The 27,058-nt window shown below is 37.9% G+C and overlaps 1 protein-coding gene across 1 annotated transcript; it reads right to left on the reverse strand.

The window, feature by feature from the left end:
- Positions 1 to 347: 347 nt before the first annotated feature.
- cs (citrate synthase) lies at positions 348 to 25,043 on the reverse strand. The gene is made up of 11 exons (XM_051661730.1): positions 24,884 to 25,043; positions 11,383 to 11,427; positions 11,037 to 11,144; positions 10,046 to 10,111; positions 9,412 to 9,543; positions 8,600 to 8,788; positions 7,029 to 7,228; positions 6,628 to 6,757; positions 6,395 to 6,496; positions 6,085 to 6,294; positions 348 to 2,342 (listed from the first exon to the last, which is right to left on the reverse strand). The coding sequence occupies exons 1-11, from the start codon at positions 24,932 to 24,934 to the stop codon at positions 2,172 to 2,174; spliced, it is 1,404 nt and encodes a 467-aa protein (XP_051517690.1). The 5' UTR covers positions 24,935 to 25,043; the 3' UTR covers positions 348 to 2,171.
- Positions 25,044 to 27,058: the final 2,015 nt, after the last annotated feature.

Raw genomic sequence — 27,058 nt, forward strand, 5'->3', positions numbered from 1 at the left:
CCGTGAATGTCAACAAACCCTAAAACGACTAACAAATTATGAACTTTACAGCTCAAATAATACAGAAGCGCTTTTATAAAATTATAAGCCTTTGAACTCTCCAAAAATTGGCCTCATTCACTTCCATTGGAGGTGCCTCATTGCAACTGCAATTTTTGCCCTTTTATTTATTTATTTTTTTTTGGAAGAAAAGGAGGGACGAGTATTTTTGGTGGTAATCAACATTGTGCCACAAATGCTGCCGATTGAGCTTACCTTAAATTGAACCCGGAATATACTTTTAATATTGGAATATTCTTTAGGAATGTAAAACAGCCATTGAGTGAAATGAAGAAAAAGGCTCAAAGTTTTGTTAAAAACATTTATTGGTTTTCCTTTTTTCTCAAGTTTTCCCATTTTTGTTTTATTTTGTTGTTTTTGTTCACCTAAGCTTCACTTCCCAAATCAATCCAGACACATTTGAACCCCATTCTTTTGTTCCCCTCCCATTTCCCCTGGTAGATCTGACTTTAACCAATCATCTCCATATTCAAGTTCCTCATAATTTAAATGAACCCGACATGACAAATATCACACACATACACCATGAAAAGGGCATGAAAAACTGGACAAATATCTTACTACAAGTTGAATTGGGTGACAAAGATGTGGTGACATAAGTAGAAGTCCTGTTGTTAGTTAATGGAGTGCTTATGAACTGACCCATGTGTGCCAAACCTGAGCAGATCACACAATTTCATTTACAAGATTCCATGTTTGAAATTATATTAAAAAGGTATTTCATTTAAATAACGAGTTCAATGAGTGAGTTATAGTAAGTGGTTCATTAACTAATAGGCCTGGTAAGACATCCATGTTTTGATATGATTGTTTTAAGTAGTTCATACATTCAAGCTATATTTACAGAAATAAGTAAAACCTCAAATTATGTAAACCTACAAAAAAATGATTGCTTACCCCTTTTATATGTTTACACACAACATGGTAAAAAATACTACGGTTTTGAGTAGCAGATCTTTAAAGCACTCTTGAATGAACAAGTTCACTAAACAAACACAATAAATTCAACAGGATGTAGAACATCCTGCTTGGACTGTTCCTTTCTGGCTTGCTCACAAGTTGCAAATACAATAACTTGTGTAAATGAGACAAATCAAAGTTATCCATGCCAAAAATGTCCACCGGGGAAAAGGAGATTCATGTAATTGAAAGAATTGGTTATTTCAAATAAAAAGGTGCGGCCACAACAAGTCCATTGAAACAAAACGCAGGGAGAAGATGAAGATGATTGGCTGAAGTCAGAGAGCAATATGAGATAACTTAAAGGGGCAGTACCCATTTAAACAAATATACAAGTTTCCCAAGTTGAACTGAACTCACAGAATCAATTCTATTGAGAGAGGACCTTTTATGCCATTGTGGAGTGCTCGTACAAGGAGAAACATGTTGATGTTAGCTAAAGGGACGGCTAGTCAAATTGCATAGAGTTATCTGACCGGCTCTGAGCAGGGCTTTGTCAATTCATTGTCATACAAAACAGAGGCTCAAGTGAACATCTGAATCTCGGAAAGTAAAAAGACAGACTAAAACATGAAATAGTTGATATGACTGCTGAGGATAAGTACTCTTGTTTATTTACATTCTAATATAGCACTTCTTAACTCTTCTACACTAGTATTTAAAGTGTCATTATCATTTTAAATAGAAGAGGGTGATTTCTTGCTGCAGTCTTGGACAACAGCACAGCCTCCTCTATTAAACCACTCTGCTACAAACATAGTTGCATCATTCAAGCCTGTTCTCTGCACATGGAACAAAGAATTGTTCATACGGTCTGAGAAATCAGTGAGAAATGCATTTATGTGGGAAAACAGGAGAGGAACTATTGAAAAGTGACCACAAGCGGTGACTGTGTAATGTGACTACACGTGTGTTACAAATATTCATTTCTCGAGCATAAGAATCGTGATATGCGTTTTGGGTACGAAGGATTATTATGAATGCAAATGGGATGTATCATCTCGACATTATTAATAACAAAGGGCCCTTTTTTTAGATTACATTTAAAAGTGTACGGTCTCATTGAATCCCTAAGCCCAGTGGCTTGTTTCTAATATAGTTTAAGCTCCTCCCCTTCCTGTTCTCACTCCGCTGGCATGGTCTCTCCCTCTCTAGCCTGACTTGGACCCGACCAGGGCCATGAGTCCGTCCGTGCTCATGGACTTGGGACGCTCCAGAGGGAAGCCAAGCGCTCTGCTCCACACCAGCTGGGCCAGAACGCCCAGGGCCCGGGACACGCCAAACAACACGGTGTAATAGTTCATTTCAGTCATGCCATAATACTGCAAAACAAAGGAGTGAAGACATCAGGCATGTTTGAGATACAAGAAAACCGAGGTAAAAGAGTCAAGTAGAAAACTAAAGCTTCAAGACAACATGAAACAGCATTCACAATAAATTTAACGATAATACGATGCATTCCTGAGAGAAACAGAATATTAAGATCCATCAAGATTTAACTGGATTCTGTAAAAAGAGCTGAGATAACAAAAGTCGTTTCAGAGGTTGTAAAATTTAAATAGCAAAAAACTAATTTCATTTCCTTTACAATACCATGCACAGATGAATCGTGCAAATTAAGACCAAAAATATTTATTTATGAAGTATATAGGGTAAACTCTGATTTCATGTCATCTTCAAATGAGAGGAAAAATACCATTATATTGTAGAGAAGCACCGATATGGAATATCTAGTATGATACCAATAAATCACAGCTCATTGAGGCCGTTACCGATAATTTATGATTATTTTTTTATTAACTATGTATTTGGGCTCGTTTTAATCTGGGCAATCTGCTTTAAAGGGTTAGTTCACCCAAAAATGAAAAAATGATTTAGTTACAGTTAAGCCATCCCAGATGAGTATGACTTTCCTTCTTCAGCAGAACTGAAGTGAAGATTTTTATAAGCACATTTCAGCTCTTTTTGTCCATACAATGCAAGTATACCAATGCCATCAGTCTGCTGGCTATTTGACAGTCCAAAAGGCATATTTAGGCAGTATAAAAGTAATCCACATGACTCCAGTCAATCAATTAATATCTTCTGAAGCAAATCGATAGGTTTGTGTAAGTAGCAAATTGATAATTAAAACATTTTTAACTGTAAATCATTGCTTCCGGCCAGCACTGAATAGCTGTTTGAAATGACCCAACTCTCACATGACATTCGTTCCTCTGTTGTATACAAAGTGCACGGTTCCAACTTCTCGCATGAACGTGCCATTGCGCTTACATCACTGATGCGTCGACTGCTGGCAGGAAGTGATTTTTTAAAGTTAAAGTTTTAAAGGGGTCATGAAATGCTTTTTTTTTTTTTTTTTATAGTTTAATTATCTTCCCTGAGGTCCACTGATAATGATAGTAAAACAGTCATAATTTAGTAATAAATGATAATTTTCCACCCTGTATTTGGCCCTCTGTCTGAAAAGCTTGGTTTTGGCCTAAGCGCCTCCTTGAAACTTCAACATAAACACCCACTGTTATGATTGGATAACATCATACAGCCCCTCGAATAGAGCCATTTTTGAAACTCAATTAGAAGACAATGAACGAGCTCAACAACATTATAAAACTAAATGTCAGGGTTTACACATAATGCACATCCAACACATTGTATCCAAATATATTAAACTGTTCATCTGAAGCACAACTGTTAACATTCACACCCTGTTTACACCGGAAGTGAGAGTCACATTACAAGCAATAGAACCCACTATAATCAATGATGCTGTCTACCATGGAAGCGCCCGTTGCGACGCGTCGCGCCGACAGTAAACGAATGTCCCGCTACTACTGCCAACACCACAAATAAATGGTTGAGAAAGTTTGTCAATGCACCCGGTGTAGACAGCCTCAAGCCGTTGCGTCGTGTCAATGGACGTGCCTGGTGTAAACAGGATGTCAGCACCATAAACTATCACACAGTCATGACATATGAAATATTCATGAATTAAACGAAAGAATGCATCCATGACACGTTTGTGCTCAGCTGAATGACAGAGAGCTTCTCCTCTTTAGAGTTGTAACTTGACATCGCGTCTTTTAAAAGCGGCTCGAGATATGCATCAAGCGGTCAAAGACGTCTGTCTGTGCATGTTTATGTAGAAAAACATTTAAATCCAGACAGGCACATGAAGGTGTCCTGTGTAAGTCCACTTTGGACTAATCTCCCATGACAGGCCCATCTCTCTCCACTTCAACTGTGTGACTGACTCTGAGCACCAGTGGGCAGGGCCAAGTGTGCATTGAAGGAATAATAAGGGTTGTATATGCAGATGTATTTAGTCCTTGTGACGTCACAAATTCCAAAGGAGTCGTTTTTGCAGCTTGGTTTAAATAAATGCTCTTTTTCTATTAAGGAGGAAGTTTTCAGTTCTGAAACTTACAGTATGTTTTTATAGTACAATGACCTCTTATATGTCAAAAGATTAAGGAAATTTTGGTTCCTCATGTCATGACCCCTTTAATTATCGATTAATTTCTTACACAAACCTATCGATTTGCTTCAAAAGACATTAACTGATCGACTGGAGTCGTGTAGATTACTTTTATGTTGCCTAAATATGCCTTTTGGACTGTCAAATAGCCAGCAGACTGGTGGCACCTGTATACTTGCATTGTATGGACAAAAAGAGCTGAAATGTGCTTATAAAAATATTCACTTTGGTTCTGCTGAAGAAGAAAAGTCATACACATCTGGGATGAACTAACCCTTTAACCCCTTAAACTCTATGGACCCACCAGAGGAAGAGTTTACGCTCTTTGAGTCTTTGTATCCATAAGTCAGGCATATGAGGTATCATTTGAAAGCTTAGAATCTGAACTGATCACTTCTGCATTTATGTTACTTAAAATAACAAAATAAGGCTTTGAAAATTAGCACCCCCTAGAGGAAATATTTATATGAAAATAAAAGTCCTTCACATAGCACCTAAATGGACAAATCACATATCAAATGAAAGCTCTCACTCTTAATTCTGTTGCCCTAATACCACAGTTCGAAATATTTTCAAAAACAAAATCACAAAGTGAAATATGATTTCTGTAAGTCATCAAATACAAATGTCTCTTTTATGCTCAACTGTTGCTGTAAGCCCCAAGTAGCCAAAAACTTTATATCTGCATTTACATTAGGGAGTTTTCTACAACCCCAATTCCGAAAAACTTGGGACAGTATGAAAAATGCTAATAAAAACAAAAAGGAGTGATTTGTAAATTATATTCACCCTTTGCTATCTTGAAAGCACTACAACTACACATAATATGATTTTTTTGCCTTGTGAATTTCATTGTTTTTTTGAAAATGTACAGATAAACACATACAATATTATTTATGAATAATTTGAGTCTTTTATTTGGGGGGTAGTCCACAGTGTGTGTGAATGGTGAGCTTTTAAATTTGAGTGTGAAAAATTGCAGGCAGCAGCCCAAAAATGCACAAGAGTATAAAGGGTTAAGTAAAGCGATCTGCAATTTTCATGGAGGCAAAAATGTGACAAAATTGCTCTAAACTATTATACAGAAGTATTTTTGTCACATTTTCACTTAGTACCTCATGAATCACAAACAGAATTTGGAAAACAGCATATCATTACTCACATCAGATGATGCTCATTAGAGCCGTTAATTAAATTATCAGAATTAGCCCATATAAAACAAGTCCAAAAACATTGTTACTCTGAGCATAGATGTTGAAATAATCCTCACAGAGCAACGTGACATGGTAACTTAGCTAAAACAACCAAATATATCATAACTACCTGCTAAAATATCTGCTGTAATTCCACTATAAGCGCAATAAAAATATTTTAATTTTAACGACAAATAATATTTTGGCCGCCAGTATATTGTGCACCTCTCTTACATTGGTATTTATTTATTAAAAAAAAAAACAGCATATTGAACAAATGTAAACTTTCTTCAGTCAAATACCAAGCTGAATTACAACATAGAGAGCTTCTACATATCTCTGTTTTCTACACCACTTCATATATCAAATATTGATTGGTTTCTGGTCTCTCACCTGCAACAGGACTCCACTGTGAGCATCTACATTGGGCCAGGGGTTCTTGGCCTTGCCCTGCTCCAGGAGCACATTGGGTACAATCTTGTAGAGCTGAGCCACCAGCTTGAACATGGGGTCATTAGGAAGGTGCTTAAGGGCAAACTCGCGCTGACAGGTGTAGCGGGGATCCGTCTTCCTCAGCACAGCGTGGCCATAGCCAGGCACCACCTGAGTGATAATGTGAGAGAGGGAAGACAAAGGTAAATAACTTTTGGAATCAATCAACTTAAGCTACTTTTTGTTCAAGCCAGTGTATAAGGGCACTCACTCTGCCTGATTTGAGTGTGTTCCAGATGTAATCTCTCATTTTCTCATCCGACACCTCTCCACCAAGCTCCTTCTGCAGGGCTGTCAGCCACACCAGCACCTCCTACAGGACAGAGGAGGAAATATATGAATGAAAAGCATTCTATTTAAATGCTAGATCATTTTCCATCAGTCGTACATCAGAACAACTACAAGCATGTCAACTGTAGTGAAGTGTATATCGGAGCCTCAAACCTGATTTGCCAGTCCATGCAGGGGTCCAGCTAGTCCATTCATAGCAGCGCTGAAGGAGAGGTAGGGGTCAGACAGTGCGCTGCCTACCAAGTGACTGGTGTGCGCGCTGACATTTCCACCCTCGTGGTCACTGGAAAGGAACGGAAACACACACAAAGGCTATATATCTTCAAAAAGTCAAAATCAAATAACACCAGCAGAGGGCACAATGGATTCATTTAAAAGTGAAGCGTTTAATTTCTGTGCCACTAGCAGCACCAAATGGAATTGCAAAAATAATGTTTATAATAATGATATAAAAATAATGAACCATAACGATAATGAAAAATAATGAACCATTTACAGTGGTAACACAACAGCGGAGGAACGGTTTATGATAAATGAGTCATTGAGGTCATTACCTGTGAATGGTGAGGTAGAGCCTCATGAGTTCTGTGAACTGTGGCTCGCTGTAGCCCAGCATGTTGGTGAAATTGTGCGACCAGTCCAGATTGGAGTCGATGGCACCGATGCTGCTGCCCTCGCGGTACAGGTTACGGTAGATCTTGGCCGCCACACATGGGAGTTTGGCGATCAAGTCCATGGAGTCCTCATACACAAACTACACAGAAAAGTGAATAGATAGCAGGTAAATATAGTTTTGGGCAAGAATTGCTATACACAAGTAATTTAGTCTTAATAACTCAAAACTTTTAGTATGACATTTTGCAATCTTTAAAGGTGAAGTGTGTCATTTGTAAAAGGTTTAAATACTATCTAGTGTCCCAGCTTTATATGCAGAGACAATTATATGTAAACCATTCGTAGGTTGATTTCCCCGAAAAGTGTGAACACTATGGTGCTATATAAACACTGTTCTTTTTGTTTGAGCATACTGACCAGCATGACACAACATTGGCTAAACCACTGGCACGAGTTTGGGATGGGACTATGCATTTAACCGAACAATGGAAGAAAAGGGGAGTGTTTGGAAAACCCGTTTGAAAACAGTAATTCTTTTTGGAATTCCAATTAATGATGCTCAAGGCGTAGAAATTACACACTTCACCTTTAAAGTTTCTTATACAAATAATTACAATGAATGCCTATATTAAAATAGCAATTTTCAGATGCATCATTAAACGATCTCGATATCGATTCTTAAATCCCAAGATCAATTTTTCACTATGTGCGCAACTCTACAATCTGAGTAAATAACTCGCATACGAGACCACATTTTGCGCTGTAAGACTAAAACTATCTGTGATTAGCCACTGGCTGGTAAATGTTCAGATTTCACACACTAGTGACTGAATAGTATATTGGCAAAGAAGTTCAGCATACTTTCACTGCGTGTTAAGGGTATAAGTTTGTTTTGTGTAATGTGTGTCCAAAAAAAAGAGATCCACACAATCAATTTTTCATTGAATAATTTCTCTTTTGATGTTCTTTCCGTTCTTTACAATCAGTTGTTGATCAAAAACAACAAAACATACACATTTCATAATAATCACGCATTTAAAAAATATTACAGACGCTCTTTACAGAACTGCCGGTTTTCTTAAAGAGACGTGTTCTAAAAGTCAGTGTAATTGCTTGTAAACAGTATAAATTATGCATTAAACAATAAACATAACAAAATATCATATGTAATATAATATCATAATTATAGATGGAATACATGAATTTGAACATTTTTAAAAATCTTAAATGTGGCCATAATGATGAAAAACAAATAAAATATAATTTGTAAAATTAATATTTTTTCGTAATGCACCTAGCTAAAAGGTCACCGGTATAATTAACAGCATTAGCTGGGAGAGAATTTATTTTATATGTAATCAAAATGGACATTATAACTTAAATATACCCATATGAGTTGAAAGCTTGTGAATCCGAATCAAACTGGTAAATCTGTATTAATACCCAGCCCTATTTAGCTTCCTCAGAAGAGGAATAGATCATGTGGCCATGTCCACATTGGCTGACTCACCTCCCAGTACTTGGCCTTGTTCACTCCTTCAGAGTAGGCCCGAGCAAAACTGCTCTCGCTGTTCAGAGCCGTGATGGCGGCACTGAACTGAGACATGGGGTGTAGATTGGTGGGGAAATTATCCAGCATGGTAACAACGTGTGAGGGAAGTGCCGCGCGCTTAGCCCACTCCTTTGACAACCAACTCACCTGAGGACAAGGACCACAAAAAGGGAGTTAGGAGAGTTGCAAAAGCACAGACATTATTCTTTGGCTTGGATATTGAGAGGTTGATCAAATAAGCACTACCTGATACACATTAATCTTCATATTAAGATACATGCAGAAAATTGTAGCTATGTCTAAAAAACATTGTTTATTCAATGAATATTTTAATTGTAGAAATAATTTTAATGCATCGGTCAATGTCCGTTTAGGGAAGGCCACAAACGTTTCTCAAAAGTACAAGTAAATTGTAAATATCAGAGCAGTCTGGTCCAACTGATGGAAAACAGGGATACAATGCAACCAGTCTTACAAAATGTAACATTGTACATCTATATGCCAATTCCTATAAAATCTGCACACATCCTTACATAAAACATGCAATCTCTTTTTATTTTGTTATTTGGCCAGTTTTAGTATAGAGAGGACAGTGAATGATCCAGAGAGAGAAGAATGAGATCGGAAATGTTACAAGCTGGATTCGAACTCACATCACAGCAACACAGGTCACTGTGTCAGGAGTAGAACCGCTAAGCCAATCTGCTCAATTGCACAGAGAATATCTTTGACAGTAAAACTGCAGTGAAGAGGAATAAATTCTTCCACACCTGCTCGTCAGTGGGCACCTGTCCTGTGATCAGCAGCCAGAACAGACCCTCAGGCAGCGGCTCCTCTCCACCAGGAGCCTTGGACAACAGTTGCTGACACTCTGGAATGCTGTAACCACGGAAACGGATGCCCTAAAGATGCCATCGGTAAACACAGGCATTAGTGTGTGTATTTGAATCAAGTAAACATTTAGAATTTTAGCTTAAACCTCTGGGAATTGTACTATAAAGAAGCATTTAGGGATTAGTAGGATAAATATTGATGTAATGTGTATTTATATAACTTACTATGTTTTGCACTAAGCAACATAGCTGTCCATTAAGTTCACATAAAGAGCATCAATGATGTTATGTACCTTCAAAGTTGCATGTTACCTATTTTTGCTATGTTGTACACATTGTGAATGCAGACTATAGCACAGGCCTTGGTTTTTGAAGTTTTTACCTTTTATTATCTCATAACCCTTGACACTAATGTGACTTACAAATACTAATAAAAAAAAAAAAAAAACACTAAAGAATTCATTTATAATAAATAAAAGTAACAACCTCATTTAGGAAAATGTTTTAACAATACCAGGCATGGTAGCTGTCAAAAAGTGCACATAATTGAATGTGCAAGTTGTGTACTCACCTCATCGGGGTCGAGCACAGACGTCTCGTACACTAAACCCTTCATGCCTCTCATTCCTCCATAAATCTGTTAAACACAAATACAGCACACAAACATTACTGAAAAACATGCCTTTGAGTCACAAACCAGCCCTCCACCTCAGTTCTCTGGCCTCTACCTCTTGTGTCATATGCCTGAGTAATGATACCCTTCAGGTGCAGTTTTCAAATAACTGACATTTTAGTTGCAGTATAGGCCAACTGGCATTCAGACAAAGCTGAAACTACATTCTCACTAAAGCCTAAGTGTCCTTGAAAAGATCGGCTGTCCAATCAGAGGGCAGAACAATTACACCATGCTGATCATGTGATCTGGCATGTTAGGCAACACTCGCAACACTAAAGAAATATGAATGCAACTTTTCTACACTTTCTTGACATTTAGGCCTGCATTTATTTCTGTACTTTTATCCAAAGCAAATTACAGTGGATTAAAAGTGCATTCATTTTGTTAATATGTTGCATGGGAACTTGTCATTGTTAGCACCAAGCTCTACCAGTTGAGCTACAATCTCTGAATTTCCATAAGTGGCTGAATGTATTGGTACAGTGTTCCCACACCTATTGACCAATGCAGTTTCATGACTTGCTTATGATTTTTGGATAAAGGATTAAAAAAATATATTTTTGTTTTTTTATAGATACTGCACACAAAAACTGACATTTCTAGCCTATAAAACATTTTAGAGCTGAGGCGAACTAGAAGATTCTATTAGTTTCCATTATTTTCTAGGCCTGAAATCACAATATTTAAATTCCCTGATATTTCCAGGTTTACCATGACTGTGGGTACCCTAACTAGTAGGACATTCTATTTTGTTACAGCTCATTTAGTTTGACTGTGAAGTAGCCAACAGTGATAACAGACAGAGACCATACAGAGAGTCCATGATTTATGGTAATGTTGATTATACTGCATTCATTTCTATGCTCAGAGTTGATGCGTCTCTTACCATGTCCACAGTGATCTGACCGATTGAGGTTTTGCCATGCTGCTGTCTGAAGTTCTTGATCCTGCTCTGTTCTTTGGGGATGAGGTCTGACAGGACGTCTTTCAAATTCTGTATAAGACACAAAAGGTCAGGGCTCTAAACAGCTTCAGGGGACCTTGAATAAACAAACATATCATGTCTTTTGAATATACTTAAACTGTACTTTTCAATTAAAAAATAAAAATAAAAAATTAAGCCAAGGCTGTGATCTTATGTCTAGTGTACTTAAAGTCTAAAGTCTGTGTCTGGCTATGATCAGTGTTTCAGGAGACTGTGTGTAGTTATCTGAAATGATCCAGATACGTACCGTGGATGCACTGGCATGTCTGGCGGCCACAATGACGCATGCATTCTGGAAGAGAAAAGAAAAACAATGACGATGAAAGATGCATTGCAGAGGAAGTTCAGCTTTTCTACAAATATTTTTAAAATAGCTAGGGCTGACAAACAGACAAATGCAAAATTTTGTTTCAGAGGGCCTGCTGACAGCTGCAAGGCAGGTGACTTTAGTTTCAATTGCACAATGCAAAATGAGTCAGTTGCCAAGACAACACTAATTAAATTCCAATTTTCCACAGGTTCCAAAGAACCAGTGGCATTTGGAAATAAAACGAGGCAGAATTACCACTTCACTTAATCAACAGACACTAATAATATCAAAATAAGTGATCCACCAATACCACTTTTTTTCTCCCGATCCTATTCCTTTAGCTGAACTCTCAATATCATCCAATACCGATCCCAGTGTTGTTGTTTTTTTAATCAGTTTAGAATATTTATAGTACCTTACTGTAGGGCTGGGCGGTATATCGACTTAAGGTATATCGATATATTTTCAAACGAGATACAGGATGAGACAATACCGTTTATATCAATTTAGTTTGATGTTGCGTTACACAACCCGTTTCTTCCGTAAAGCCGTGCCGTGTTTACACCTCTCCTCTCTTTCACTCTCCGCGCAACCCCGCCCCCACTCTCGTTCTGCATCTGTGCGCAAACCCGGCCCCACTCGCTCACAAGTTCTCCTGCAACATGGAGGGTGACACCGCACTGGTTCACACTGCCGAAGAAGACCTGGTTAGTAAGAAGAAAAACAATGGTTCAATTATTTGGAGATGGTTTGGATTTAAAAGATCAGATGAGCAGCAAAGCAGCTGCGCGCTGTTTGACTGACAGGCGGCTTGTGTGTGTGCGACACGCTTCGTGTGCTCCTAGAACGCTCGTGCCTAAACGGTCAAATACATTTCATAATTCTGCCAAAATGCCCATCTTGGTGAGGTGTTCATGTAAAAACAGAGTTATGTTTCAAATTAATATTAACATTGGGGGGAAGCTGATTTGTATCAAAATGTACGACTTGTAAGTTTAAATGTAACCTAATAGACCTGCCGCTGTCTAGTGTATCCTTAATATTAATCAAACAACAATAACAAGAAAACGACAAAACCACTCACTGCTCTTGGCTGGATAACTTGTATAACTCTAGTATAAAAGTATAAAACATACAGAGAAGACCAGTAGTAGTTTTATGTCAAATTCATTCTGAATGTTTAATTGAATACATGATACTGTAATTTTTTTTTTTTAAAGCAGTTAAAAAAGCACTGTTTTCTTAATTTGTATTTTTTTGTTCTATAGTGGGGGTTTTTTTCTCTATTCATTGCTTTTCTTTTGTTATTTTATTATACTGACTGTTTACTGCTCTTGAATAATAACTTGAGAACATAAATTAGTTAGTGTTAGGCTATTATTTGTTATGGTATTGAAGCTGCTATCAAATATCATATTTTACTAAAGACTACTGAAATGTTGGTATTGTGATAAATGTATATATTGTGTATCGTAGATCTTGCTGCGATAACATGATGGAAAAGCAGACCTTATTCCATAGAAGTGTGAGCACCCCTGCTGTAAATGAGAGTGATGGATGCTTTCCTTTATTTGACTATCGTGCGTACATGTAACATAAAATAACCTCCTCGACCCAGCGCAGTTAGTTTAGTTAGTCTAGTTGATTGCATAGGTATAATACTATTAGGTTGGCCATGTCTTAATTTGAGAAAACATACAACAGAAACTCTGACATGTTACTTGAGCATATAACCAATACATGTCCTTTTTTCTCTCTGGACAAGTAACTTTTTTTATTCGGACAAGTGTATGATCAACTTACTTGTCCGAAGGTCAAGCACATCACAATGCTTGATGTCGGGCCCTGCATGACATCTGTAGAGCATGCCATAAACAGGTTGCATCCAAAAGTGGAAGCACTTCAAATCTCTTCCGCCATTTACAACAGCACCATAAACTGCAGTATGTGTTAAACTTCGTGCTGCTGCTGCAACCCCAGCCGCGAAGCCTTCGCAGCCCGAGAAGACTTCAGCCCCGAAACAAAGTGCGCTGCAAGCTTCATTTACCATCTCACATGTGGCTTTGACTTACAACTGAACATTTGGTCCACTTTGTAGAAAATACCGAGATATATATCGTGTACCGCCATTCAGCCTAAAAATACAGGGATGTGATTTTTGGTCCATATCACCCAGCCCTACCTCACTGTGAGAAACTGATTGGGGGGGGTACTCTTTTATATGTAAAGAAACAAACCTCTAACTACACATTATATAAATATAATAGGGCTGTTGATTTAACGCATTAATTCAGTGCGATTAATTATATAAACAATAACGCAAATAATAATGTCCCCGGACTGTAATAAGGTCATCCTTCCATATAAGCAATTCAAGCATGGAGCACCACCTGTTTTCTCCAGGGGGCAGTAAGCGAAACTTGCTGTATAGGCAACGCGCAGCTCAAAAAGACCACACTTACCGAGAGCAGACAACACAAGATGAGAACATGTTCTTGCGTACAAACACAGCTTGATGGAGCACAAATCCGAAGGCAGGGATCTCAAGACGTGTTTTTCTAAGTTTCATACTTCGTTTATCTTGACACAGCGACCTAAAAACGGTGTGTATGACACAACGAAACCAGTTGCTCCAACAGCTTCCGTCTGACACATGTATACATTGACAAGCACTTATAATGAATATCGGACTGACTGAGGAATTCAATTGCAAAATGTATTGCTGTGAACTGTAGGCCAATGATAGGCTTATGTTCAATAATATGGAAATAAACAATATATTGAATTCTAAAGCCACTTTTTGTATTGTCTTTTTTAATGCTTCACTAGTGTGCCTAAATAATGTAATGCATTTTAATTTTCTGTATTATTATTTTTATTAACTTTTCATGGATGCAATCTAAACGAATTTCGCGCATTGTTATGCACTGGATTGTGAACGGACTGCTGCGAATCGCGAGTTCTTTGGCAGCTGAGATGTCATGTGTTCTCTCTTGGCACTTGATGTAGCGGTGTTCATCCGAGATCCGCGCTGTGAGAGCTGCAGGTCGTAGAAGTTTGTATAATCACTCCAGCAGGTATCTTTTTTTTTTTCAGGAACATTTTATCTTTCCATTGCACTCATTTTTATGGACTGTCTGGTGGATCACACTCCTGCTGATCACCATCACTCTGGACTATACTGTTCACTAAGGCTCCACTGATGTCTGTAGTAAGTTTGTTGTTATATTGTTTGGATTATATGTACCTTTATGTTTGAGCATTGGCTGAAAGCACTAGACCTATATAAAACAAACATGTTGTTATTATTATTGTCATTATTAGTGGTAGTAACTCTGTCAATTGCTTATGACATAGGCTGTCAATATGGCAACGAGGGGGCGTCCCGCTCAAATGTAAAATTAAACGGCTTTTGAGCTTCTGACATGACTGGAGTCTTTTGTGATTCACAAAGCTATTGTTTGTCTTCAAGAGACTTTGAATAAAATGCACATGTCATATGGACTAATTTAATGGAGCTTACAATGTCATTTTTGGTGTTTGACAGTAACAGCCATGACTCACAGTATTGGATTTGAATCAGGCTCGTCAGCCCGATAGTCGATCTGGTAAAAACGACAGTTTTGGAGCTGATACCGATATAGGTATCGAATCAGTGCTTCCCTACTCAAAATAGCCACACATTTTATCCGATAAATCTGTCTACTACCTAAAACCATTTGTTCCAAATCTTTGGAGTGTTTATTATGCAAGCTCTCACAATGACAATATTCAAACATTTCACAGGAATAGAAAAAGGTGCCTAGGTGCACAAGAACACAATAAATTCTGCAGAGTCAGATGCAGATCATAGAGCTAATTCCATTACAAAATGGCTTGGAGAAGAGTTACGGTTCATCCAGATAGCCCAACTCTTTCGTCTATCAAAATACATCCCTCATGTCTATATATATCTTCAGGATTAAGAGAGGTCTGATTGACACACCGCATAAACTGCCACTGCAGAATGATTCAAGAGCATGGCTAAATGCAGAGCCATTTGGCAATGGTAACTCTCTGCAGGGGGTGTTTAAAAAGGTGAAGAGGGTGCTACAATCTTCTTACCATTATATGTAATGTAAATATTAGTACTGCAAGGCTATTTAATTGGCAAACATGCCAACCGCAGAAGAAATTTAGGCTCTTTTTATTAAGGAGACAGGGAATAGGAAGTTGCACGACACATGCTGGCAGGCCTTCACGAGGAAACGGCCAGACTACAGCTGAGAGATTGAACTGGATTACGCAGGATTTTACCTCAAAGGTTTGCACCTTCCCGAACCAAAGCCAATTCTTCCTGCACCATGGGGCTCCTGATTGGACTGTGGGTCAATGCTCTGAAAACAGACACCCCCATCAAGCGCCCCATATCTGAACATGAGCAGGGCCAGAAATAAGGACCAGCCAGACACAACTCTAGCCACATACAGTACTAAAAAACCAATAAGGCTAAGAGTTAATTATGGAGTGGCCTTTATTGTTGCTGATAAGTAACTGCAAGTCACTGCCCTTCCTCCAAGTCCGTGACCGTGTAATCTATGATAAAGGTGAGGCTACAGGCAGCTGTTAGCTTGACCCTAGAGTGAACGTATTGGAGACTGATTACATAACAGGCTTCTGTAGTAGCTAAATACCTTCAGACATATCAAATGCATCACACTTCATGCATCCTAGAGGCCATTATTACTACACTGCAAATCTTTATGATAAAGCTATCTGTAAAAAGTTGAAAGGATGTGTTGAAGTGTCTAAAAAGTACCACTCATGTACATCTTTGCACAAATCATTTAAGCACTACCTCTGATAAAACACCTTTTGTGTGTTTTTATCTGGAAGACATATGTTTGAGATTGTTTGCTCATCTAAATACGTCTATAAGACGTTTCTTCTCAGATGCCAAAAAGAGATGTAGCAGATGTCTATGATTTAGAATGGATGTAAATCTGCTCTTTTTAAGATGTTCATGTGCATAACAAACGTACGGGATGAATTATGTGGCAAATGTTAACACTCAGTGTTAGGGGTTTGTTCAAATCCCTAATGCCAAGTATGAGAAATAGTAATAGTGATGCACCAATCTCAACATGAACACTTCCAATTCATACTGTATGTGACAGTATACCACCATTTTTTAAAAGAGACTGTTACAAACCGTTGACATTTATAAATCACGTTATAGCATTCATGGTATTACTTGTTTTTTTTTTTTTGTTTGTTTGTTTTTTTTAAATCCAACCAAAGAAATTAAACTTTCCATTGTAAATATCAGTTAAATTAAGAGAGAATCAGCTACATATACACAGCATCATATAAACTTGACTAAATAACTCAATGAAAACATCAGTCATAGATGGTAGAAGCATTTTAAAGTGGCCAATTCAGAATATTTTGCCTTTACTTTGGAAAGTAATTTAGGTATAGCAAAAGTCTAGCATAAATTAGTTCCATAATAATAAGTGACTGATGCAGCTTTGTAAAGTGCAGATGTGCAATGTTTTTGAGTCATACTGGGTTAGGTGTTTGACTAGGCCAGGTGAGCATTGGAAGGCAGCAGTGTGTTGAGTAATCTGACTGCCTCAGGGAAGAAACTGTTGCAGAGTCTGCTGGTGGTTGCACGGATGCTCCTGAACCTACTGCCAGATGGCAGGAGGGTGAAGAGTCCATGAGAGGGGTCATCCGCAATACTGGTGGCTTTATGGAAGCAGCAGTTGTAGTATGTGGTGTCGAAGGTGGGTAGAGAGACTCTGATGATCTTTTCAGCTGTTCTCACAATTCACTGTAGGGTCTTGCGGTCAGAGGTTGTGCAGTTCCCGTACCACACGGTGAGCCAGCTGGTCAGGATGCTCTCTATTGTCCCTCTGTAGAAGGTGGGGAGGATGGGAGGGGGAAGATTGGCTCTCTTCAGACTCCGCAGGAAGTGGAGGCGCTGCTGGGCCTTCTTGGCAAGGCAGGTGGTGTTGAGAGTCCAGGAGAGGTCCTCTGTCATTTACACACCAAGAAACTTGGAGCTTTTGACTCTCTCCACAGTTGTTCCATTGATATGAAGTGGTGAGTGGTCTGCTTGGGTCCTCCTGAAGTCAACAATCATCTCTTTAGTCTTATCAACATTAAGAGATAGACTGATGTCTCTACACCATTCTGCGAGCTGGTTCACCTCCTCTCTGTATGCTGACTCACCATTGTTGCTGATGAGGCCCACAACTGCAGTGTCATCAGCAAACTTGAGGATGTGATTTGAACTGTACTTTGCAGCACAGTCATGAGTCAGCAGGGTAAACAGCTGTGGACTGAGCACACAGCCCTGGGGAGCGCTGGTGTTCAGTGTGGTGGTGCTGGAGGTGATGTTGCCAATCCTGACGGACTGGGGTCTCCCAATCAAAAAGTCCAGAATCCATTTGCAGAGGGAGGTGGTCAGACCCAGCAGGTTCAGCTTTGTTATCAGTTGTTGTGGGATGATTGTGTTGAATGCTGAACTGAAGTCTATGAACCGCATCCTTATGTAGTTGTCCTTTTTGTCCAGATGGGTCAGAGAAAGGTGGATGGTAGCAGATATGGCAACCTCTGCTGAGCGGTTGGGATGGTAGGTGTACTGAAATGGGCCCAGTGTGGTGAGAAGACTGCTCTTTACGTGTTTCATGACTAGCCGCTCGAAGCACTTCATGATGATAGGTGTAAGTGCAATGGGCTGGTAGTCATTCAGGCAGGACAGAAATTATTTCTTCGGCACAGGGATGATTGTGGTCATCTTGAAGCACACAGAGACAACTGCTTGACTCAGGGAAATGTTGAATCACACTCATAGTAAAAACATTTTGTCAGTGAACCTGATAATTAATGCGCAGCTTTGAGGGTTCAAATATCAGAAATATCCACAGATAGACGGTCTCTAAAGTTAATGAATGAGTAGATTACAACAGACATACTCTTTTACTCAGACTAAAAGCTGTTTATTTGTATAGAGCATAGAGTTACAAAGCATAGAGATCTGTATTTCCTGAGGTAATTTAATCTTCATTACAGAGTGCATCTGACTTGAATGACGAAGGGAGGGACAATTTTGAAAATTGTAATTTATTCATTATTTATTTTTATAGTTTTAACAGTGGTATTTGTAACAAGACCATAGTAAACACATGGAAGCATGGATCTTCACTACCGTGGTTAGATGTAACATGATTTCTATAAAACAAACTATGGCAGTTTTGTAATACTCTAAACACATGTAAAAACAATAAATACAAAATATTAATATTTATAAGTTGTAACAAAAATGTATTATATTCCCTCACTCCCCCAATGCTATGACAAATGTAATAGAGCTGAAGTAGTAATATGATAACATTTATTATTAATCTATTTCTGCCTAAAGTAGAGTTAGCGTTACTACAATAAATTCAAGGGTGGTCATGTAGAATTATGTGCCGAATTCAAATGGTTTCCGCTAGGGATGTGCACGAGTAGTCGAATACTCGAGTATTCGTTCTGCAATAATTATTCGAAAAGTAAAAAACACTATTCGAATTTCACAAAGTTTTGCTTTGCTGGCCATATATACAGTGCGATGCATGTTAAATCCTGAACACACAAACTAAAACTGGCAGTTATAACAGAATGCACTGGGTGGCGCTGTTGAGTGTGGACACAAGTTGATCACACTTGATGAGCAAACCGTTCTGTCAGTACATTTATATGGACACCAAAAAAGCAGGTTATTGTGAGAATATGGCTTACTGCGAGAAAGCTTGGTTCCTGTTTAAATGTACTGTATAAGCGGTGTACACTTTACTCCAGTATATGTACAGCTCATCAGAAAGCAGCGTCCTCGTAGCAACGTAATCCCCGCAACGCTTATGTAAACAACAAACATGGCATCCGAGAAAGACTTTGCTAGCGGAGGGACATTCCATCATTTAAACTGGTGTGTATAAATGAGTATAGTTTACTGAGCATGTGGATATGCTTGTTTTTCTCAAAAACAACAGATACAATATAAACATAACTATTATATATCAAGTGTTCATATTTGTCCTGTATTTTAACTGCATCAGTCTACTTCATTAGCAGTTTCTTTTTCTTCGCTATGAGTGAGCTTAAATGCTTTCATTCTATACTTCTTTTTTTTTCACATATTGCTAAAAAATAAATAAATAAATAAATTAAATATTCGAATACCAAATTATTGATGAATGCCCATCACTAGTTTCCGCTTCTCACACCTTGCTTCTCACCTTGTTACTCACAAAGCTGCGTGTTTTAGAGCTCGAGCTTTAAGAGCTTTGCGCTCGTGCTGCTCTGTCCATTGAGCCGTATCCATCTACAGAGCCATACAGGTGCAGCAGCGGAGGTTGTGCCTAGGGATGCACCGATCCGATACCGCTTTTAGACGGATCGGGTATCGGTCCGATGAGCCCGATCCAAATCCGATACTGTGTGTTATTCATGTTCGCTACTGTCAAGCTCCAAAAATGACATAAATGAACCATAAAATCGCCAGTAAAGCAGCTCATATGACTCGTGCATTTTATTCAAAGCCACTTGAAGACGTGCAATAGCTCTGTGAATCACAAAAGGCTGCGTTTAATAAGTAAATATATAGTATGCGCAGCGCGTTAGTGAATTGCACTGCTATGTTGACACAAACTCACGCACAGGCTGGTGATGCACTCGTGGCTATTTTTAGCCTTCACATCGATGCGCAATATTTGAGCACTACTCAAGAACAGCACCTCAGATGTAGATGCTCAATAGTTCGGTTCACTTATAATATGCATTTAGAACCGAACATTTTACCAGAATTTGAATAAGCAAATCAAACTACTGTGAACTCACCTACATACCACTTACAGGACTTCCTGGAGAGTTGAATGTCAAAATAGAAGCCCAAAGGTTTTAAAGTTAAAGGTGCATGATTGAATATATTACTGTTGTATTTAAAAAATTTTAAGTCAATGATAATGATAATAATAATTTAATGTTATAATCATTACTATTTGTTTACAATTTATAACAATATTTAAGTTGAATGGGTTCTAAAAAATAACTGTGCGAATGAAAAGTGGACTGATATCTTACAAATAAATTGAACAAAAAAATGTATCTGAATCCTTTAAAGTCCAGATGCAAGTTGGGGAAAAAAATAAAATATAAACGGCTTCTTTTCTACTGATGACTTATACTGGAATTACTGTTAATTTTGCTGCTACATTATCCAGTATACTAGTTAATAATAAAGTGTTTCTTAATAAGCTATACATTTATATTATAATAATGTGTAGTTAGAGGTTTGTGTTTCTTTTCCTATTACAGAGTACCCCCAATTAGTTCCACACAATAATGTAAATATATTCTAAACTGATTATGCAAAAAAACAACACTGGTATCGGATCGGCCGATACTGAGATTTCAGATATCGGAAGAGAAAAAGTGGTATCGGTGCATCCCTAGTTGTGCCTCTGTCTGTGTATTTGACGCTAAACCAGATATTTCAGATGCGTCATAGACTTCAGAATCAGATGAACTGCGGTAAAAAATGCATACCAACCCGTATAATTGAAAACCAACTGATATACTCCAAGTCTAGATAAACATTTAATGCAAAGAGAACTTGACGATAGATTTTATTATTATGACTGATAAACGCCCCCCATTTGTAACCTAATGCCCCCCTCTCTAAGAATTTGCTCTCTGCGCCCCCAGGCATCCTTTGAACGCCCCCTTTGAGAACCCCTGCTTAAATTGGATTTAAAAAAAAAAAATAATAATATAAAAGTAATATCGTGAATGCGCTGAGTGACTCCAGCCAGGTCTCCTAAGCAACCAAATTGGCCCGGTTGCTAGGGAGGGTAGAGTCACATGGGGTAAACTCCTTGTGGTCGCTATAATGTGGTATGTTCTCAGTGGGGCGCGTTGTGAGTTGACGCGGTGGATGGCGTGAAGCCTCCACACGTGCTGTGTCTCCGTGACAACACGCTCAACAAGCCACGTGATAAGATGCGCGGGTTGACTGTCTCAGACGTGGAGGCAACTGGGATTCATCCTCCGCCACCCGGACTGAGGCGAATCACTACGGGACCACGAGGATTTAAAAGCACATTGGGAATTGGGCATTCCAAATTGGGAGAAAAAGGGGAAAAAATCCACACACAAAAAAAAGTAATATCATGAATGCAATACTGTGAATTATAAATGTCAACAGTTTGATAACCATCTCTTTTTAAACCCGTGGTATACCGTGAAACGTTACATCTCTAGTCACAACTTGATTTCATTGCATTCTATCCAATTAAATTTGTACAATTTAAGTGTTATTAATCCATCTGAGTTGGGACTACATAAATACTTTCTGTAGCATTGATGAAACTGGGCAGGGGATTTCCATTTCCCAGCATGGAACTGGATGGGGTGGACAAATGTTGAAATAAAGTGTTATTTTATGCATTTTTCAGCAAAAGGAGAAAAGGATGAGATTTGGAAATGTTCTGTTATATTGGTATTTAAAAAGAGTGTCTGTTAGGCTGGAGTTTAGGGGGTTACTGTTGTGGTGAAGATTGGCGCTTAAGTGCTTAGGTTGAGGATCGACTTTCATGTTCAAGTGATGTTTGATTTGAGTGTTGCTTAGCTGAGTTGCTTATTGAGTGTTACATATACAGTTGCTATTAAATTGACAGTGCAACAGTTTCACTGTCCTTACACCTGGCATTTACTAATGATTAATAAAACAAATTAAGTTGGACCATTAAATTAAACATTATTAAATTGGGCTACACTAACCTTGACCTAATGTTACTCAATGAAAATGACTTCATCTGAATAAATGAAATTGCTTGTAAAAATATTTCATAAAGTTATGAACGGAACACTTCTAATTTGTCAGCAAATTAAAAAGTACCTGTTTAGAGCTGGTTATACTGCCTATATGCATTATAAAGTCCAGCTTTTAAGTTTTATACAGACACCCATTATGTGTTGGTCAAGTAAGAAGTTAAGGAATTTTGATGTTTTTTGTTTTGTTTTCAGCACAGAGCATCAAAAATATGCCAGAATATTTATTATTATTCAAGTGACTCAAGAGCAAACATACAGTAAATGCCTGATTTATTTTCTCTCTGCATGGCAGACAACATGTATAATAAATCCTATGTTTCTAAATCTCAACATGTTCAAATACTTTCATGAACTCGTTTTTAATGCTACAGTAATTTAAGAAATAGTTTTGAACCTACGAATTGCATCGCTTTTGTTTAATTACATTATTTCTGAAATAATGATAAAGTCATATTCTCAATATACAAGCGCTTTACTAGTTCTGTACTAGTACGCAGAACCACGGCATTGGCCACTACGCAGAGCCTATGGCATAGGTTCAATGTAGACGTATAAATCGGCCTTTAGACCTCTCTATGACCTTTGACTCATTTCTGTGTCCTATTCTATTGTGCTATATGCACAACAGACACAAGGGTTTTGTTTAAGCAGGGTTCACTAGAAATAGCCTATGGATTGACTCCTGGGACAACTCCAGCTATGGCTTGTGACAAAAAGTATTCTTTGTGTTGTAGCTTTCTTCAGGAAAGAATGACAGGTAATGCTCTGATGACTTCAGAAGCTTCTCTGTGCTCTGTTTAAAGGTAATATTTTAGTGTTTCAATACGTCTCAAAGGAGATGACAGGTAGACAGCTGTGTTAGACGGGTCAGCCGAGCTCGAGAGGTTGTCCACCACTGAGTAGCTGCACTGAATATTTGATCAGTAATACCATGTTGACCTAGCATAAATCAATTTGACCAGACTGCACAGAAAAGTGATTTTACAATATCAGGTTTAGAATTGAATAGAATTAATTTGAAACCTATGCCAATTTGGCTCCGTTGCTATCTGCATTTCTCTCTGCAATGCCATTTAAATCTATCTACTTAGTACTTGGAGTGCCCACAAGTGTTTTACAAAGCAGACTACTGTCTTGGTTTGATCATCATCCAGTACATTATCAAGAAAAAAGGGAAAGTAGCCAAGTAAGGAAGTACAGTTCAGAAATGTGTCTTGGTCGCCAATATGAACATCAATCACCAGATTACATAACTGTAATAAACATCAAAAATACCATATGAGTGAGACCAAGTAACACTCTATGTTGTACAAAGGTCATGCAATGGTGTGAATGGAGCATTAATCCAGGATGACATAAGCAAAGTAACCTAAATTACTATAAAGTCTTTCAGACAGCATGGCAACCGCTTTATCTCTGTAGAAACAACACTGATTATGGTGTAGTCTTATGATTAGAAGTATATGGGTAAAGTTCAGTAAAGCTTTCTGTAGGTCAAAAGTACCCTTAGGACAGTCTTCTCTTCATTCATTTTTGTTCATCCAGCTATTTTGAAACAGAACCTAAGCTACATGTAAAGTCTCTTCCTGAAAAATGCCATGACAGTGAGTGTAGCCTATCAAATACAAAAATCCCAAGGTTTGCTCATTCAACATCCTGGAAACACTTTATAATTTGCAAGCTATCAGTAGTCCAATTATGGAACATTTATAGTGTATATTTTGTACAAATTAGTAGCCAAGATGAGTGAATTTGGGGCAAACTCATGAGGCTGACTGTTGAAAAAATGAGTGATTATCCTGAAGGTCAAATCAACCACACAGAACAACAGATCTGATCTGATCTGTTAACTGATCTTGACTGATCTGTCAAACTACAGCTGACCTTTTCACAGCAGGTGGAGATCACAGATGCCAAACTGGTTTTCCAGCTCTTTGTTACATTATAATAACCACTGCAGACTGGGTAATGTTTTGAGCCATGTGAATTAATGTTAACTACACAGCTGGACCTTCGCTAAGAATCTAATCTTATGATCTTATGATAGTGGTATTATAATCAAGAATCACACAGCAAGCCAAACATGACAGTGAACATCTTTACCACTGAACAGCTCAATGACAGACCTTCCTCAAGCTAAAAACTAAAGCTAACTCTTACTAAACAGATTCGTATTGGCTGTGTCTCAAAACTTTGTGAGCTGACCATGTATACAGTAATATTAGGGCAATATCGGCGCACTTGGAACGTTCGAACAGTTTTTGGAACGTTCGACAATATTATTCCGCAACATGCGCGTTCGAACGTTCCATTCGAATGTTCATGTCATGCTGTCCAGCTAGGCAGCTCACTAGATTTTATGACACAGCCAGCCAGTTTCAAGGACAAGACACATAAACACAACGTCTTACGTGCCTAAAGGTCCCAAAACTGCAATTAATTAAAGTCTTTGAGGTTTATTTAACATTTAATGGATCAAACTCGCTGCCTGTCACTTAAATAAGCTAAGTTTAGCTAGGCTAACCGGTTAGCGGCTTGAGCCTCCATCACTCCAGTGAAAATAAAAATGTCCTACCTTTGAACTGAGGAGCCTTGGGGCTAGTCTGCTGATAGAGAGGAAGGACATGATTGCTGTATATTTGTATAAATATTAGAAGTGGTTCTTTCTCAACCCCTGCTTGAAGGTGCCCCTCTTGCTACCGAGCTCGCAGTGAAGGTTGAAAAAACGGACTCGGGCCCGTTGTAGGCGCGGTTTGGATCACGCGGAGCCTGGTGAGGACAGAACGGTAACTCGCAATATTATTGGTGAATAACGTTCTAGACGTATTTTGATTGGTTGAACTGCTCATCGCGTTTTGATTGCATTGGCGTAAGGACTACAAGTGCATAAATTATTCAGACGCAGGTGTTTAGCTCTAGGGGTTCTTTAAACTGCCTGTTTGAAAAACTGTAGAGCAGTTTATGATCATATGTAGTCTTAATTCTGTCTCATTCGCCAATATTGGACCTTTAAGTAAGCGTTTGTCTGTACAGAGCAAGTACATCCCATTTTAAGATCTTCAGTTCATTCCATTCACTCATTTTGTAATTGTAAGGGCAACTTGACATGTTCAAAGAGAATTATCTCTAAATAGAGCTCAATTTAATGTCCTTACAATGAACAAAACTTGTTGTCTATTTCCAAATTGTTTTATGTGAATTACTTAAACATTCTACCTAGAAATGCGAATTGTTGTGTTGATTTGCAACAGTTTGTACACAAAAAATTCATACTTTATTGGAAAAGGGTAATTAAAAACAAATATACAGATACATAGGTTGATAATGTTCGTTTCAAACAGACTTCATGCTGCCTATAACATTGGAATTAGATTTTCTTTAATACAACAGAACATTCTGGGATATGTAACTTGCATCACAATGTTGCACAGAACATACAAGGTTTCTATATACACATCAGCAATATGTGAAGGTCACAAAATAAAGATTAAATTTAAAATAAATATTTGCTTGAAGAATGAGAAATGTAATTCCAGGTGAAAACATTGTGATTTCTTCTTGATTGTTTTCTTTTTCTTTTCTTTTTCTTTTTTTATCACAATAGGAAACTTTATACTTTAAACTACAGTACTTGTTATATTGCTTTTTATTGCTGTTTTGTCTAATCTGTTGAGTCATAAATATTATCATCATAAGTTTATTATGTTTTTTTTAAAAAATATGTCACTGTTAAGAGTTGGTGCTCAATTAATGCTACCATGGTAATACAATGTATTATGTACCTCAGTACTGAAAGGTTTGGTCACAGAGTAATTGGCACATTGTATCTGTAAACATGAAGTCTTCATATGAATGACAATGGTAAAGGAAAGAGTTGTGTTTGTCTGCCAGTGAAAATACAGTTACTCTCAATGTGAAACTGCATCCAAAGAGATCTATGATGTATGCTGGAGACCATAGGAGGCGTCTGTAAACAGAAACATGCAGTGTGATTCACAGACTGTGCCACTGATTTTGTACCCTTGTGTTGAGGACAGCCTGTGCAGTTATACTGCACACTGCTTACTGACATCTAGTGTACATTGAGAAAACACACCGTATGCAATTTCTAAATTTTTTATCAGAGATTTCTATTAGATTTGGCACAGAGATTATGAACAAGTACACAGCACCATGCAGCCAGTTTGTCATGCATATCAAGAGCCAGGATCAAATAATGTGTTGCAGTTTATATTCAAATTTTCCACATTATCTGCTAGTGATAGATCAATATCAGCCAGGATGGTTTTTGCCTATTTTTAGATTATCAGCACTGGCCAATAAACATGGCCGCTTAGCCCAGTGGTTCTCAACCTTTTTTTTTTTTTTTTTATGAATGCCCCCTACTTCATTCCCTTACCCCAAATTCTAAGGCAAACAAAACCAGAACCAAAAATATTTTAGCCTATTCATTTTAGGATTCACACATTTCTATTTCATCTAAAAAAAAAAATAGTGTATTTTGCATATGCCCTTATGAAAATGTAAATGTATTTATATATATATATATATATATATATATATATATATATATATATATATATATATAGTTTTTAAAATGGTATTTGTAACAAGACCATAGTAAGCACATGGAAGCATGGGTCTTCTTCACTACCGTGGTAAGATGTAACATGATTTCTATAAAACGAACTATGGCATTTTTGTAATTACAAACAGTAAAAACAATAAATACAAAATATAAACATTTAAA

This window comes from Myxocyprinus asiaticus, chromosome 29, assembly GCF_019703515.2.
Source record: "Myxocyprinus asiaticus isolate MX2 ecotype Aquarium Trade chromosome 29, UBuf_Myxa_2, whole genome shotgun sequence".
Lineage (NCBI taxonomy): Eukaryota > Metazoa > Chordata > Actinopteri > Cypriniformes > Catostomidae > Myxocyprinus > Myxocyprinus asiaticus.

Coding starts and splice junctions, on each gene's coding strand:
- cs (XM_051661730.1), bottom strand. CDS start 24,934: ATGTCCTTCCTCTCTATCAGCAGACTAGCCCCAAGGCTCCTCAGTTCA. Junction 11,145..11,382: donor GACATGCCAGTGCATCCACG/GTACGTATCTGG, acceptor TGTCTTATACAG/AATTTGAAAGACGTCCTGTC. Junction 8,789..9,411: donor AGGTGCCCACTGACGAGCAG/GTGTGGAAGAAT, acceptor CCTTGTCCTCAG/GTGAGTTGGTTGTCAAAGGA.